Genomic DNA, 17,620 nt, shown 5'->3' on the forward strand with positions numbered 1-17,620 from the left:
CCCTCAAGAATTTTACATTCTATCAGGTACGCAACAGACAATACCTATATACATATACATACATGATAATACATAATAAACAGTATGTATAAAACCAAAAAGTACAAGATAAGTATGAAATTCTATTCTAAATCTAAATCTTTGATCTTGCAATTAACTTTAAAAATTTATTAAAGAATATGATTTTTGTTCTGAGGCTATGATCAACATCCATAATAACAAGATGATTCTTTCTCAACCATAACATTTGTTCAACGCGGTACAACAACAGCAACGTCTAGTTACTTGAAAGCATGGCATAGTAGATAGACTGCTGAGCCTGGAGTCTTTGGAAGACTGAAGCTTAAATTCAATCTTAGTTACTTAGTAGATGTGCGACTCTTAGCATGTCATCCAATTATTCTAAGTGTTTTGAGCACTACACCCTCCCTATATTTTCTGCTCTAGAGGAGGCCCTGTTCTCTAATTGGTAACACACTGCTCTGATCACTCTTTATGAAGAGTATCCAGTCATGCTTTGCTTTACTCACATCTCAACTCTTTGGACTTCAACTTTTTTTCTTGTCAACAATTTTAGCGCACTAGTAGTATCTCCACTCTAAAGTCCTAATCTACTGATTGGTGACTGTCTTTCCAGATCACTATTTCAGGAGGGCTCTCAGTCATGCTTCATTTCACTCATATCACAATACTCCAGACCTCTCTTACTCCTTCATCTCCTCTTCATTGACTCCTTTACCATCTGTCTTGATTTATAGCTTTCCTCTACATGCTGCCTTCACAATCAAAACAGAAAATACTTGATGATAGAGTTGTCTTCCTATGTGGATGTGTATCCTTGATAGCATTGTGCCTGACACATTTGTTGCCGTTCATTTGTTTTTAGTTATGTTAGACTCTTTTAGGGTTTTCTTGGTGAAGGTACTGGAGTGGGTTGCCATTTATTTCTCCAGCTCACTTTACAGATAAGGAAACTAAAGCAAACGGGGTCACACAGCTAGTAAGTGTCTCTGGTCAGTTTTGAGCATAGGAAGACGAATCTTCCTGATTCCAGACCTGGCACTCTATCCACTGCACTGTCTAGCTGCTCACTTGACACATAGTAAGTGCTTAATAAATTCTCTATACATCATCTGTCTTCTATCTCATCTACTTATCTCATCTACTGTCTCTATATCTATCTATCTATTTATCTATCTATCTGTCTGTCTATCTATCTATCATGTATCTATCTATCCCCATACTTCTTTGAGCTTTGGCTCTCTCATTGGTAAAATGGGCACAATAATAGCTCCTACCTTCTAGGGTTATGGTTTGTTTTTTTCTTTGGCATTTATTTAATATTTTATTTTCCCTAGTTACATGCAAAATTAATTTTTAACATTTTTTTAAACTTTGAGTAACAAATTTTCTCCTTTCCTCCTGCCCCAACCCTCCTTACCCCCAGGCCCAGTTTGATGACTAAAGTCTAGAAATCATTTATTCCTTTTCAACTATCATCCATGTGGTCATAGTATAAGTACATAAATCCAGTGTCTAATGTCTTTCATTGTCAAGGGAGATGTTCCCTTAAGCAAATGTCTTCTCTCTTCTTCTGCAATTCAAGCCCAGGAGTTTTAATGCAGGTACACATTTTCAAATAGACATATTCATTCTAACTCTTCTTCTTTTCAGTTATCTGAGATGTACCTGACATGGGTTATTTTTGTGAGAGACTTGAGCAGTAATCTGACATTTTATCTGTTTCTATATTTATATAAAATGTCAGGCCACTGCACATACACACATACATGTATACATACAAATATATATATATAGACATATACATACTATATAGAGAGACAAACACATATAAAAAGAGAATATAATCTCAATATATGCATGTCTATATATATATATGTATATATATATATATATTTTCCTCCAATTTAGAAATAATTACCTACACTTTGCTTCTACTTGACTACCATCCTGCTTAAAAACACAAACAAACAAGCATAAACCTTTTTCTGACCTATGTTTCCTATTGCCTTCTGGAAATATACACAATGTGTACTGCTCCAGAAAATTTAGATAAAAAGGAGCTTTTTGAGTTTTCATTTTAATTAACTCATTCATTTAAATCCATAGCACTTCATTTCCCATCTTATAAAGGTGATTGAAAAAAATGGATATGGTTTACAATAAGAGATGAAGAGAAATTTTTAACATAGTAGAAAGAGTACTTGCTCTGGAGTCAGAAGACCTGGGTTTCATCATGTCTTTGACACTATCTTGGACAAGTGAATTAAATTTCCTGTACTTCAATTTCCTCATTTGTTTTTTTTTTTTTATTATTATTATTAAATTTATTTATTTAACTTTTAACATTCATTTTCACAAAATTTTGGGTTACAAATTTTCTCCCCTTTTATCCCCTCCCCCCCCAAACACCAAGCATTCTAATTGCCCCTATGACCAATCTGCTCTCTCTTCTATGATCCCTCTCTGCCCTTGTCTCCATCTTCTCTTTTGTCCTTTAGGGGCAGATAGCTTTCTATACCCCTTTACCTGTTTTTCTTATTTCCTAGTAGCAAGAACATTACTCGACAGTTGATCCTAACACTTTGAGTTCCAACTTCTCTTCCTCCCTCCCTCCCCACCCCTTCCCTTTGGAAGGCAAGCAATTCAATATAGGCCATATCTGTGTAGTTTTGCAAATGACTTCCATAATAGTTGTGTTGTATAGGACTAACTATATTTCCCTCCATCCTATCCTGTCTCCCATTACTTCTATTCTCTTTTGATCCTATCCCTCCCCATGAGTGTCGACCTCGAATTGCACTCTCTTCCTCATGCTCTGCCTTCTATCATCCCCCCCACCCTGCTTGTCCCCTTATCCCCCACTTTCCTGTATTGTGAGATAGGTTTTCCTACCAAAATGAGTGTGCACTTTATTCTTTTCTTTAGTGGAATGTGATGAGAGTAGACTTCATGTTTTTCTCTCACCTCCCCTCTTTATCCCTCCACTAATGAGTCTTTTGATTGCCTCTTTTATGAGAGATAATTTGCCCCATTCAATTTCTCCCTTTCTCTTCCCAATATATTTCTCTCTCACTGCTTGATTTCATTTTGTTTTAAAGATATGATCCCAACCTATTCAATTCACTCTGTGCACTCTGTCTCTATGTATGTGAGCGTGTGTGCATGTGTAATCCCACCCAGTACCCAGATACTGAAATGTTTCAAGAGTTACAAATATTGTCTTTCCATGTAGGAATGTAAACAGTTCAGCTTTAGTAAGTCCCTTATGACTTCACTTTGCTGTTCACCTTTTCATGGTTCTCTTCATTCTTGTGTTTGAAAGTCAAATTTTCTTTTCAGCTCTGGTCTTTTCATCAAGAATACTTGAAAATCCTCTATTTCATTGAAAGACCATTTTTTCCCCTGAAGTATTATAGTCAGTTTTGCTGGGTAGGTGATTCTTGGTTTTAGTCCTAGTTCCTTTGACTTCTGGAATATACTGTTCCATGCCCTTCGATCCCTTAATGTAGAGGCTGCTAGATCTTGTGTTATCCTGATTGTATTTCCACAATACTTGAATTGTTTCTTTCTAGCTGCCTGCAGTATTTTCTCCTTGACCTGGGAACTCTGGAATTTGGCCACAATGTTCCTAGGAGTTTCTCTTTTTGGATCTCTTTCAGGCGGTGTTCTGTGGATTCCTTGAATATTTATTTTGCCCTCTGGTTCTAGAATCTCAGGGCAGTTTTCCTTGATAATTTCATGAAGGATGATGTCTAGGCTCTTCTTTTGATCATGGCTTTCAGGTAGTCCCATAATTTTTAAATTGTCTCTCCTGGATCTATTTTCCAGGTCTGTTGTTTTTCCAATGAGATATTTCACATTATCTTCCATTTTTCCATTCTTCTGTCTTTGTTCTGTGATTTCTTGGTTTTGCATAAAGTCATTAGCCTCCATCTGTGCCATTCTAATTTTGAAAGAACTATTTTCTTCAGTGAGCTTTTGAATCTCCTTTTCCATTTGGCTAATTCTGCTTTTGAAAGCATTCTTCTCCTCATTGGCTTTTTGAACCTCTTTTGCCAATTGAGTTAGGCTAGTTTTTAAGGTGTTAATTTCTTCAACATTTTTTTGGGTCTCCCTTAGCAGGGAGCTGATCTGCTGTTCATGCTTTGACTTCATGTCTCTCATTTCTCTTCCCAGCTTTTCCTCCACCTCTCTAACTTGATTTTCAAAATTCTTTTTGAGCTCTTCCATGGCCTGAGCCCATTGGGTGGGCTGGGACACAGAAGCCTTGATTTCTGTGTCTTTGCCTGATGGTAAGCATTGTTCTTCCTCATCAGAAAGGAAGGGAGGAAATGCCTGTTCGCCAAGAAAGTAACCTTCTATAGTCTTATTTCTTTTCCCTTTTCTGGGCATTTTCCCAGCCAGTGACTTGACCTCTAAATATTTTCCTCACACCCACCTCACCTCCTGATCCTCCCAGCCTGTGTTTGTGGTCTGAAATTCAAATGCTGCTTCCAGCCTCAGGGCTTTTGGCGGGGGCAGGGCTGCTATTCAGTATGAGATTATGATCTGGTGCTGAGATCGGGGCAGGGCCACCTCTCAGGCTCAGTTCCCTCAGGGGGTTTATGCGCAGACCTTCCGCAATGGATTCAGGCTCCCGCCCGCTTGGGGAGCCCCTGTCTGCAGCCGCCTCTCAGCTTCTACCTCCCGGGGGGGCCTGAATTATGGGGGCACCCCACTCCCCTCTCGACCCGCCAAAGAGACTCTCTCACCCACCCCTGTCACCTGTGGGTGGAGGGACTTGTGCGGCCGCTGGAGATCCCGTCCCTGAAGCCTGCTCGGATCTGTTTCTCTCGGTGCCGCAGCCGTGGCCGCAGCAGGTCTGGGCTGGGCTTTGTGTCTGCAGCGCGACGGACCTTTTGCGAGAGGTTTGCAGATCCCTCTGTGGGTGGAGGGACCCGTGTGGCCGCTGGAGATCCTGTCTGTGAAGCCTGCTCGGATCTTTTCCTCTCGGTGCCGCGGCCGCGGCAGGGCTGCACTCAGCTCCCAGTCCCGGCGCCCAGTCCGCAGCGCGAAGGACCCCCCGGCGAGAGGTTTGCAGATCTCTCTGGAACAGAAATCTCCCTCGCTCCAATGTTCCGTGGCCTCTGGGTGCGGAATTCGCCGTGAGTTATTTCCCTGTAGCCATTCTATGGGTTGTGGGTTCAGAGCTATGTGTATGTGCGTCTTTCTACTCCGCCATCTTCAGGCAGCACAGATTATATCCAATTTCCTCATTTGTAAAATGTGGCCGTTGGACTAACTGATTTCTGAGATCCTTTTCAGCTTCAGGTCTCTGATGTGATGAATTTGAACATAGTGTCCTAAGGCATCATGCTTTTATAGCATACCACTGATACCACACATCTCAAGAAATTCTTTTTTCTCTCAAGGACTTAACAGACAGGAACAACACATCTTTACAGCATCCCCAAGGGATCAAATGCTATAGGACTGCATAGGAATTGAGGGGAGTAAATCAAATTATCAAAGTATTTGAATTGTCAGCCCTTAAAGTATTGAATTGGTGTATTGACTAGGGCTTCAAGACTGCCAATCCTGGGGTTACCATATAGGGAACCCATTCCTGACTAGAAGCAAGAAAAGCAGAAGCAAGAAAATATGAAAAAAACCTTCTAGACCTTGAAAATACTTGCTCCTATGGAGGATGGATTTAAATAACACTGTCATCTTCTTCTGTAATGAGCACAGCTCTGGCTCAGGATGACAGAAACATCAGGAGGGATAAAAAGCATTGCTGTTGTACAATAATCCACAATAATCACTCTACCAGCTCACTTTATAATACCGTAAAAAATCATTATTCACCAGTTGCTGTTAAGATCTATCTATCCATCTATTCATCCATCTATGTATCTATCTATGTATCTATCTTTCCTTACCACCCCTTCCCTCTTAAATGTCTCACCCGATAAAGTCACATTTTTACCTATGCCATGCAAAAATATTGAATTGCCAAAAAATTCACATTCAGTAGAGAGTTATTCGAATGTTGAGAAGCATAAAGCACTATTAGACTACATAATCATTCATCATCCCTCTCCTCACCATTCACGGTCTTTGTTTACTCCAACTTATTGCACATAGTATTGCCAATCACTTTACCAAATGCGTAGACTTCTAGGGGAGGGGAAAAATCAACCAACCAAAACAAAACAAAATAAAATAACATCAAAACACTTTAATCATTTCTCCTCAGCAATGGAATACTATTATTGAGCCACCACCCACTAAAATGGAAATTTTGTTTTTGTTTTTAAACAGAAACTTCTGTTTGGCCATTTCTCTTTTATTCTATATTTATTTTGCTGTTATTCAGTCATGTTCAACTTTTTGTAACCCCTTTTGAAGTTTTCTTGGCAAAAATACTGGAGGGGTTTGTCATTTCCTTCTCCAGATTACTTTACAGATGAGGGAACTGAGGCAAACGGGGTTAAGTGACTTGCCTGGGATCACATAGCTAAGTAAGTGTCTGAGACTGGATTTGAACTCAGGTTTTTCTGACTCCAGGCCAGGTGCTCTATCTATTGTGCTCCCTACCTACCCCAGTTTGATTGTAGCTTTCTTACAATATAAAGGCAGAATTGTGCTAAAGTTAGCATAGATATAGAAGATCAGGTTTCAACTCCTGGCTCTGCTACTTACTATAGGTACGGCTTTTTCTAATCACCTTTCTAGGTTTCAGTTTAACCAACAATTAAATGCAGGAGCTGGAATACATGAACTCTAAGGTCCCTTCAAACTAAATCTATGATCAAGTGGTCTTGTGATGGACTGGTATTCTCTCTCTCTCTTTTAGGCCACTTTGCCTTCAAAGATCGATCTTCCAGAGTTTTTTATCTCCTCCTACAAGTGGCCTGGATGGATTCATGACCCGTTGGATCAAAAAAACTGTGCTGCATCCTGGGCATTTTCCACTGCAAGTAATATTGTTATTTCTCTTCTCTGTAATACCCAAGATTCCTTAGGGTATTAAAGCTAGACAGGACCTTAATTATCTGGTCTAATCTTATTTTGTAAGTGGTGAAATGGAAATGAAGAGAAGTAATATATTTAACTAGTAGCAGACCCTGAACACAAACGCAGGTCCCCTGACTCCTAAACCTACTGACAAAGTTTAAGAGAATATAATTGGAATTTCTATTATTTTTAAAATTAAATAATAGTTATATCTTTAAAATTCTGTATCATGCTCAAGGTAAGCTATCAGATTTGTATGCTTAAAATTGATATTCCTAGTCTGAGTTTAATTTTAAAAGAAAAATAAATTTAAAAAATAAGCTTTTCCTACCCTACCCTTCACTTTCCTTTTCCTTTTGGAGAGGCAAAAGTTAACAAATCTACTTCTGATTGATTGAACAATTGATAAAACCTTCAGACTTGGAAAATAACTACATACAATAATAGAGCACATGGTAGATTTTATCATTATCAAAGTTTTAATGCTTATTTTTATACTTTGATATGCACTCTACACTCAAGCCAAAATGACCTATTTGGTATACCCTCTTCATGAAATTCACACCTCCTTGTCTTTACAGAAGAAGTTATCCAAATCTGAAATGATCTCCCTCCCCTTTATCTCTTAGAACCCCTGATTCCTTTCAAGGCTTGGCTCAAGTGCCATTTCCTTCATGAGGCCTTTTCTGAATTCTTAGATTCCTCTCTTTTCTGCCAAATGGATTGCCAAACAACTGTGAATTTTTTCTTTGATATTTTTTGCATATGTCTTATATATATATCTGGGAACATGGTGTATCAAATCTCCCCACTAAAATATAAATTCTTGGATGGTAGGGGCTATCTCATCCTTATCTTTGTATTCCTTACTCAATGCATGGCACAGTGCAGAAAGGAAGGAAAGAAAGGAACAAAACATGCATTTATTAAGCACCTACTATGTTTCAGGAAATGTGCTTTGCACTTTACAAATATCTCCTTTGATCCTTGCAACAACTTTGAAGGTAGGTGTTATTATTATTCCTATTTTACAGTTGAGGAAACTGAGACCTGGAGAGATAAAGTGACTTTCCAATGGTTCACTTAACTAGTAAGAGTGTGAGGCCAGATCTGACCACAGGCCTTTTTCTCCTGAAGTGCTGGATAAGTGCTCATTAAGATATTTTGAATTCTAGAGAAATAGAATTATATCACTGAATGTGGACTTGTGAAAATACATATTTTCTCTTTCATATTAAAAAACCCCAATAATATTTAGAAAATATATATTACTGTTACTAAATTAAGAAAAAAATTAAAGGAAATATACCAGGAGTCATTCATGTTATATTCTTTCAAGAAGTCTCCTTGAGAGACTAGACATGTCAACAAGTCAGTCATTAAGCATTTATTAATTCCCCAGAATTTGCTAAACACTATGCTAAGCTCTGAGGATACAAAAAATAAGTTCTCACTACTAAGGAGTTTGAAGTCTAATGTATTACCCAAGATGTTGCTGTTCAAAGTATTTCAAAGAACTTTCTTTGCTGTCCTTTCAACAGTCAGTTGACAAGTTATGAATGAAAACATCTCATTTCTTTATAATTATATCATATACTTTTTTCTTATTAGAAATCATATTACGCAACTGGACTGCCTACCTGATTTGTTGGTCTTGTTTTTATATGCCTTTTAGCTGTTTCCAGACATTAAAGTCACCTTTAAAATATGAGCTTTATTAGAATCGAGTATAATCAATTAAATGGACCCACAAACTCTGAAGACAATCTTAGGATCACAGATTTAGAGCTAGAAAGAATCTTAGAAGTCAATACTAATCCCAACGAAAATTTTGAACATTGTCAACATTACTATGATTAGTCACTCTTTAGTGACTGCTTTTAAAATCATGTTACATTCTAGTCACCTTTTGGATTTGCAAAAAGACCTTAGCCCTAAAAGAAATACTATTCTCTTCAAAGTTGTAAAAAGTAGCAGCGTTTGTCTCTGATAATCATTCAATCATTATTTCTGATACTTGTCTGTCCCCTTTCAGGGATACTCTCTGGGAGCATCATGCTCACACTCCCTCCTACTTGCCTACATCTTCACAGAACGAATTGTCTTATGTTCTGCACCATATCATAACTTTTCCCACCTTCCTTATCTTCTCTCTTTTATCACACTTTTCTATCTGGTGTTTTATTTCTTTTCATGCTTTTTGGTGATAGATGAATACATTTACTTAATTGAGATGATCCCTTGAATATGTTAGGTGCCTAATTACATTGTATTATGCTGCATTGCATTGTGGGCAGGTAGTAGATTTACCATTTCATTGATATAGCGAACTCTTAGATGTGGAAATGCTATCTCTCTACTACATAACCACTGTAGAAGGGTAGGTTGAGTGCTGAGGGGTTAAATGAGTTTACCAGTCACATGGCCAGTAGAAGGAATTTGAACTCAAGAGTTTTCTAATTCAAAGACTAGTTATCTATCTATAATACACCACACTATTTTTGCATTATATTGTGTCATATTATAATAATATATCATGCTTTAATTATATATATTATTGCATTTATACCTAGCATTTAAGCATATTTAGCATTTATATGCCACTTTAAGGTTTGCAAAACACTCTACCTATTTTAACTTATTTGATTCTCATAATGACTCTCTGAGGTGAGTCCTCTTATTATCTTCATTTTACAGATGAGGAGACTGAGGCACAGAAAGATTAAGTAATTAAGGACCAGGGTCATTAAGAAATTAATGACCAGGGTCATTGAGCTAATAAATGTCTGAGGCAAGACATCAGGCTATATTAAGAATACAATGTTTTTCATAAAGATTTAGATTAGTAATTCAACAAGTCAAAATAAATTAGAAAAATGATTGAGAAAAAATGGAGAAGTGAAGGACAAAAGAGGAGTTTTCACAAAAGATGGCAAGAAAGTGACTAGCTACAAAGTCAAAACAAATTCAGTCTGAATGGCAGAAGCTTGAACAGTGAAGGTTTCACAAGAATGAGTGAGCATCCTCGGGCAAACTTTTAGGCAACAGCTGATGGAGATAACAAGCACATGGGCCCCATGGGTAATGCTCAAAAACGCTTTTAAAATGGGGAAATGAAAACAACTTCAAATTAATTGAGTCATTCTTCTGCTCTCTGATCTTTTCCTAAATATTACTTGTAAATTTGAGCTAATTACTCTCTGAGATTTAGAAATATCTGTGTAAGTGATGGAGTACATTTTGTAGAAATATGGCCTTTTGGGGAAAAACAAAGAACAACAATAGAAAACCCATGTACTTCAATTGCATTTCACTGAAAAGTATTAAATTTTAAATCGAATAAAGAGTAATTTTAAGTCATAAAAAATCATTGTTGATTCTGAACCCTTGTACTGAACCTTTTACTTTCAAGGCAATGAGGTACTTCAAATGAGGTACTTTAAAATTGGATTTTGAATTGAATGGGGAGTTACTGGAATAAAAGAATAATAGTGGTACTTTGTACACTGTTTTATACCTATGTGACCTCAGTCAAATCCCAGTGAAAAGAATTGAGGAGCTTATGAGAATAGGAACTATAAAAATCAAGCTTAGGTAGTATAATTTTTTTAAATGGAGATTTTTCTAACGTAAGCATTTTGAGGAGACTGACTGCAAAGGCAGTTTTGGACAACAGAAATTTATAACCCCCTTGAAAATATAAGAGAAGAAAGTTACAAAAGGCAAATTTCAGAGTAAAATAAGAGCAGTTAGAGGAAGAGGAATGGTCTAATAAAAAATGCATACATATTTATACAGAACTCAGAACTCCGTTCAAACTTGCTCTTTGCTGCTTATTATTATCTTTGTGAACCTAAGAAAGTCACAGCCTCTCTGGGCCTCAGTTTCCTCAATTATAAAGTGAAGGGGTTGGGCTAAATGATCTTGAATGTCCCTTCTGAATCAATAGCTCTATATCTATGATCCTAAATGTGAGTAAATAATCAAGAGAATCATTCCAGAGTGGACCTTATCTTACATTTCTTTTTTTGGCAGGGATTTTGTTTATATTTTTCATCCTTTCTCACATCAAAGTCATTCCTGATATACTCTTAGGATCAGAGATATAGAGTTAGAACCCATCATTGAACAGATGAAGAAAGTGAGTTTCAAACCAAGAGACTTACCTGGGTCACACAGTGTTAGAGACAGGATTTTAACTCAGATCTTCCTAAGTCCAAGTCCATCATTCTGTGTAGAATGCCACACTATCCCCATCCCCTCTCTCTGATCTACCTCCCCAGTCCCTCAATTTGCTCCTCTAACACAGAAAAATGGTCTAAGAGAACTAATCAACATACCCATGTGCATCTCATTGCATATAACATTCTATATCTGTAAACCCCATCTCTCTACTTGGATGAAAAAGCCTGTATTGTCATCACTTACCTAGGTCCAAGATTTAATGTGAGATCAGATGCTGTTGAGTGTTATTTTAATTTATATCATCATAGTTTGGCACATTTTCTCCTCCTTCTGATGATTTCATTCTATTCAGTTTATACAAGTCTTTTATGTTTCTCTAAATTCCTTCTATTAATAATTTCTTACAGAACAATAATTTTCTGTTTTATTTCTACCACATGGCTTATTCAGTCATTTATTAATCAACTGAAGTCCATTTTGTTTCTAGGCTTTTGGTATCATAAAATTCCCTGTTATGAAAATTTTGGTATATATGAGGACTTCATGTTTTTTATCTTTTTCCTGTCGAGTTTCAGTTGATGTTATAAATCTCAGACATATTTATATATAGCCTGATTAGATTATCTAATATTTATAGGTCTTTATTATTAGCATGGTTCTATAAAAGTCATAAGAATTATATGTAGCATTATTGTTATTATATTATTATATTACTGTATGATATATAACATACTTGTTATATAATATATAATGATAACTATATTTCCTTCTGTTTATCTAGTATATGGCATTATTTGGCACCAGGAAAAGAAGGTGGGGTAATAAATTAATACAGTCTTTAAGACTTTTTATGTGGATTTTAATGACTAGATGATCTCTATGTCTACAAATAACAATAGAAGGAGATATAGATTTCAAACACATAATGAAAAAAACTAATATGTTAATAAGAGATGATAAATACTGCAAAAAGTCACTGAAGTATGCTGTGGAATATCTTTTCTCAGCAGCCTTTAAATACCATCTGGGGTCAATACACCTATCTTATATGGGGTCTGTCCTATCTTGGATATAGTTATTTCTAATGGAAGGAAATTGACATTTAATTACATTTTAATAGGTTGGAAAGATAATGGCTAAGGTATCATGCTCTATAAATATGAATCAAAATGTTCTATTTTAACATGAGTCAATACTTTCCTTCAATCAGGTGTGGCAGCTGATCGAATAGCAATTCAGTCCAATGGTCGCTACACAGACAATCTGTCCCCTCAGAATTTGATCTCTTGTTGTGTCAAGAATCGGCATGGATGCAAAGGAGGGAGCATTGACAAAGCTTGGTGGTACCTGAGAAAACGTGGGTAAATAGCTGCCCAACATGTATTTGCAGGCTTCTTATGGGAACTACTCAGAGTTAGAATTAACAATTAAATACTGAAAAATATATTTGATTATTGGGTATAAATCTACAAAGATGGAGACCTCATTTAAAATCTGTATCTATCTCATTGCCTAGAACAGTGGTCTGCTTCTCATAGACACTGAATCATAATTGTTAACTTTTACATAGCACTTTACTATTTGCAAATCACATTGAGTATATTGTCACATCTGATCCTTACAGTAGCTCTATGAGGTGGGTACTGTAGGCATCTCTCCACTTTACTGATGAAGACAAACAAACAAAAAACTGAAGAAGAGAGGGTGATTGCTTTGCCTACTGTCATAAAAAACTTGAAGCAACCTTTAGACCCCGATCTCTCTTAATTCCAAGGTTAGGGTATTTTCAACTGCACCACATTGTCATGGGGGCAGAAAGACACTGCAGGGAAATATTTATTGAACTGAACTGAACTGAACTAACATGATGAATGACTTATTACATGAAATTGTTTGCTGTCCCTTGACATCTATTAACATTTTGCTGTACTATAATCAGACCATTTGAAGAATGCATTCATTCCCAGTTCAAGCCACAGCAATTATTATTTTTTTTTAATACCTAAAGAAAGGCTTTTAAATGATTTGAGGACTTACAAGGAATGTTGGTATTCTTTATGTTTAAAAAGAAAATGTCATAAAAATCCTGACTAGCTTCATTTAGGTATTTGGAAAGTTATTAGACTAGTTAAGTAAATTCCATTAGGAAATGTTTTAAAAAACTGTTTTTGTACGATATTCCATACATGTTGATTGACTGCATATCATCATACCAATAAACTTTTGTAGACATATAAAATAGAAAACTATTAATCAATTGGAAACATTTATTATGCACCTACTTTATGCCTGGAACTCTACTAAGAAATTAAGGGAACTTAAATTCTGTCAGGGAAGATGATATATACACATATGAGTATTCATAGAAAATAGACATATGCTTAGTTTATGGAGGGAGGCTCATAGAATTTGTGGACATCAGGAATGCCTATGTTAGAGAGTAGTATTTGAGATAAATCTTTAAGGAAATGAAGGCTTGTATGAGGCTGAGACGATAAGGGAGGACAAGGCCAGTGCAAAAGCACAGAGAGTAATAGGAGATGGCGTGCAATGTGTGAGTAACCCCAAGAAGGTCCCTTGATAGACAGAAAATGAGTAAAGAGTTTCTGAGAGAAAATATAAGAGATAAAGAGTAAAGATTCCTTTGCTGGAAGATTGTCATTAAAATGCTAATATACACTACCTTGCAAGTGCCACCTTGCAAGTCTTTTCTTCTCTCAGTTGTTTTGCTGTCCCTAGATCCCTCAAATTACTTTGCATTTGCTTTCATATACTTAGTATGTGAGATTTATTGTAAAGGAGCATTTTGCTTACTAGAATATATAGAAAAAATAACTTTTGTGTACATACACACAAAAGTCCCAGAGAAAATCCACATGTTAAAAAATATAATTTTTCTGCTAAAATTTGGTGAGATACAGTCCGTTGGGGGGACCAGATAGAGATTTGCGTCTCATACAAATTGACCTGGAGGACTTGTTAAATATCAGAAAAGTAACTGAGGCTTCAAGGCATTGTTGTTCCTTTCATAATTTTCATTCGACTGTTTTTAGAATTTGAAAGTAGTAAATGAAATAATTATGTAGAGATTATGGGAAGATTAAGTTAGGACTATTGTGTTCATAACTGCCAGAAAGGGGAATTTCACCAGGAGGGCTTGATTTGGCTCTGAGGCATTGAGAACAGTGGAAAAGGCAGTTATGATGGAACTTGTAAAAGAAGCCATTGGGAAAATCTACTAACATGAAAGCTTCCACTGTTGGGAACCTGCTTGTAGGTTGGAGAATGGTTGGAAGCTTATCCTAAGAGAACTGAGCTCTTCTTCTGTGATAGCTACTGCCCTCAAACCACTATCTATAGCTTGAGAGAGGTTTGTTGCTCTCCATTACCACATCTGGTTTGAGAGGGAGAAACAGGAGGGGAAAGAGAGTTGGTACTGCTTCTTGGCTGCAGGAAGAGTTTTGGATCTGATTGGACAGCACAGAATTCTGCCGAGTGAAGATCTAACTGGGCATCTAGTCCAATTCAGCTATTTTACAAATGAGGAAACTGAGGTCCAAAGAGTTTATGTTACTCAAAGTTACACAGGGTAGTATCAGACTATAAACAAGTTCTGGACTCATAAACATGTCTGAGAATCAATCAATCACTTAATTGGTATGTAAGCCTTCTTTAATTGTTGCAAAGTACTAACCTGAGGGGGGAGAAAGAAAACCAAAAATAATCCTTCTCAAGAAGCTTCCATTCTAATGAAGGAAACCCCCAACCCGGTATTATACATTTTTATACACACACATACATAGTTGTGTGTATGTATGCACTTGCACACACACACACACACACACACACACACACACGGAAAAAAAAAATCATTCTGTTAGAAAGTGGTCTTTGAGGTGAATCAAAGAAAGTCAAGAATTCTTTAAGAGGTTAAGTGAGTGAGTGAGGAGTGAGACCAGTCAAGTGTTGGGGAAAATTCTGTACAAAGGCACAGAATTTACATTTTTATTGTGTCATTAGATACAAATATCTAGTCCATATACCTCATTTTTTCCCTGCAAGTATTCCTGAACTTAATATTTTGAATTAGAGGATTTTTGACTGCTCTTATGTCTGTGAAGAGTGTGAGGTTTCTATATCATGTGTTTTTATATCACCTAATACATCTCTCTGTCTTCTTTTCAGAGAGGCATTCCAAATTTTTTCAAATTTATTCTTCATATATTTTGTTAAACATATCTTAATTACTTGTAAAACTATTTATAACAATCTTTACTAAAAATGAGTTGCACATTCTCTCTTTCTAGCCCTCCTACCTCCTTGAGAAGGCATGCAATTTAATTTCAGTTATACATATGAGGTCATGCAAAACATATTTCCATATTAGTCATGTTGCAAAAGAAAACAAACAAAATAGAACAGTAAAGATAGGTTTTTTTTTTAAAGTATTCTGCATTCATAGTTAGTTCATCAAGTATCTCTCTGGAATTAGATAGCATTTTTCATCATCGGTCTTTTGGAATTGTCTTGGATAATTTTTTTGATCAGTAGCTAAGTTCTTTATAGTTGATCATCCTTACAATACTACTGTGACTGTTTACAATGTTCTCCTGGATCTGCTCACTTTACTTTGTATTAGTTTATAAAAGTCATCACAGCTTTTTCTGAAACCATCCTCCTCATCATTTCTTATAGCACAATAGTATTCCATCACAATCATATACCATAGTTTGTTCAGCTGTTCCCCAATTGATGGGCATTCCTTCAATTTTTAATTCTTTGCTACCATGAAAAGAACTGCCATAATTATTATTGTATGTTCTGTTTCATTTTTTTTCATCTCTTTGGAATACAGACTAGTATAGTATCCCTGGATCAAAGTGTATGTACAGTTTTATAGCCCTTTGGCCATAGTTCCAAATTATTCTCCAGAATGGTTGGACTGCTTCACAATTCTACCAACAGTGTATAGTGTCCCAATTTTTCTACCTCCACTCAAACATTTGCCATTTTCCTTTTCTGCCATGTTAGCCAATCTGTAGTTTGATAAGTGAGGTTGTTTTAATTTGCATTTTTCTAATCAGTTGTCATTTAGAGCATTTTTTCCATGTGACTATTGATAATCGATTTCTTCTGAAAACTACCTACACATATCCTTTGATCATTTATCAACTGGGAAATGTCTCTCATTTTTGTAAATTTGGCTCAGATCACTTTATATTTGATAAATGAGACCTTTATATGAGAAATTTTCTGTAAAAAAATCCCAGTTTCCTGCTTTCCTTCTAATCTTGGCATTAGTTTTATTTTGGAAAGAAATTTTAATTTCATGTAATCATAATTTTCTACTTTACTTCTCATAATCCCTCTATTTATGGTTTGGTCATAAATGCTTCACTTATCCATAGAACTGACAAGCACATTTTCCTATGTTTTGCTAATTTCCTTATGATATCACCCTTTTTGTGTAAATTATTTATCCATTTTGACCTTATCTTGGTATACAGTGTGAGGTATGATTTTTGTCTAGCGTCTTCCAAACTACTTTCTAGCTTTTCCAGCAATTTTTATCAATATTTCTACCCTCAAATTTTTTTTCTACTCAATGCTTGGTTTATTGGGCTTATCAAGTGTTAGATTACAATGGTCATTTTACTACTGTGTATTGTATATCTAATCTATTCCACTGATCCATCAATCCGTTTTTCAGGAAGCATCAGATTGTTTTGATGATTACTGCTTTGCCGTATACTTTGAAATATGGTACTGCTAGGCTCCTTGGTTAATATTTTTTTTATTGATTCCTTGGATATTCTTGGCCATTTATTCTTCCAGATCAATTTTGTTGCTACTTTTCCTAGCTCTATAAATTACTTTTTAAGGCAATGAGATGGTAAGGCACTGCATAAATAAATTACTTCAGGCAAAATTGTCATTTATATCACATTGGCTTGATCTACCTGTGAGAAATTAATATTTCTCCAGTTGTTTAGATCTATATTTGTATGAAAACTATGAAAAACATGAGTTCATATCATCCCTGGGTTTACCTTGGCAGGTAGACTCAGAAATATTTTATAGTCTCTGTAGCTATTTTAAAAAGAATTTCTCTTTCTCTCTTCCTGCTGGATAGTGTTGGTAATATATAGAAATGAGGATAATTCATTTATTTTTTATATCTTATAACTTTGCTGAAGTTGTTAATTATTTCAACTAGTTCTTTTAGTTTATTCTCTAAGATTCTTTAAGTTTACCATCACATCATTGAAAAAGAATGATAGATTTGTTTCCCCATTGTTTATTTTTCTTTTTTATCTTATTGACATAGCTATTACAATATTTCTATATAATAGTATTTCTAGTGCAATATTGAATAATAGTGGTAATAAAGGGCATCCTAATATTGAACTGG

At 35.9% G+C, this 17,620-nt stretch overlaps 1 protein-coding gene across 5 annotated transcripts in view; it reads left to right on the top strand.

Annotated features, from left to right (window-relative positions):
• TINAG (tubulointerstitial nephritis antigen) overlaps positions 1 to 17,620 on the top strand; it is a 200,182-nt gene that overhangs the window by 62,489 nt on the left and 120,073 nt on the right. For all 5 annotated transcript variants that reach the window (XR_011974324.1, XM_072642496.1, XM_072642497.1 and 2 more), the window contains exons 5-6: positions 6,863 to 6,986; positions 12,419 to 12,569. Coding sequence is in view for 4 of the 5 variants with exons in the window: in XM_072642496.1 (XP_072498597.1) it covers positions 6,863 to 6,986; positions 12,419 to 12,569 (275 nt within the window). In the remaining variant the exon portion in view is untranslated. The remainder of the gene's footprint in view (positions 1 to 6,862; positions 6,987 to 12,418; positions 12,570 to 17,620) is intronic.

Source organism: Notamacropus eugenii, chromosome 2 (genome assembly GCF_028372415.1).
Source record: "Notamacropus eugenii isolate mMacEug1 chromosome 2, mMacEug1.pri_v2, whole genome shotgun sequence".
In the NCBI taxonomy this organism is placed as follows: Eukaryota; Metazoa; Chordata; class Mammalia; order Diprotodontia; family Macropodidae; genus Notamacropus; species Notamacropus eugenii.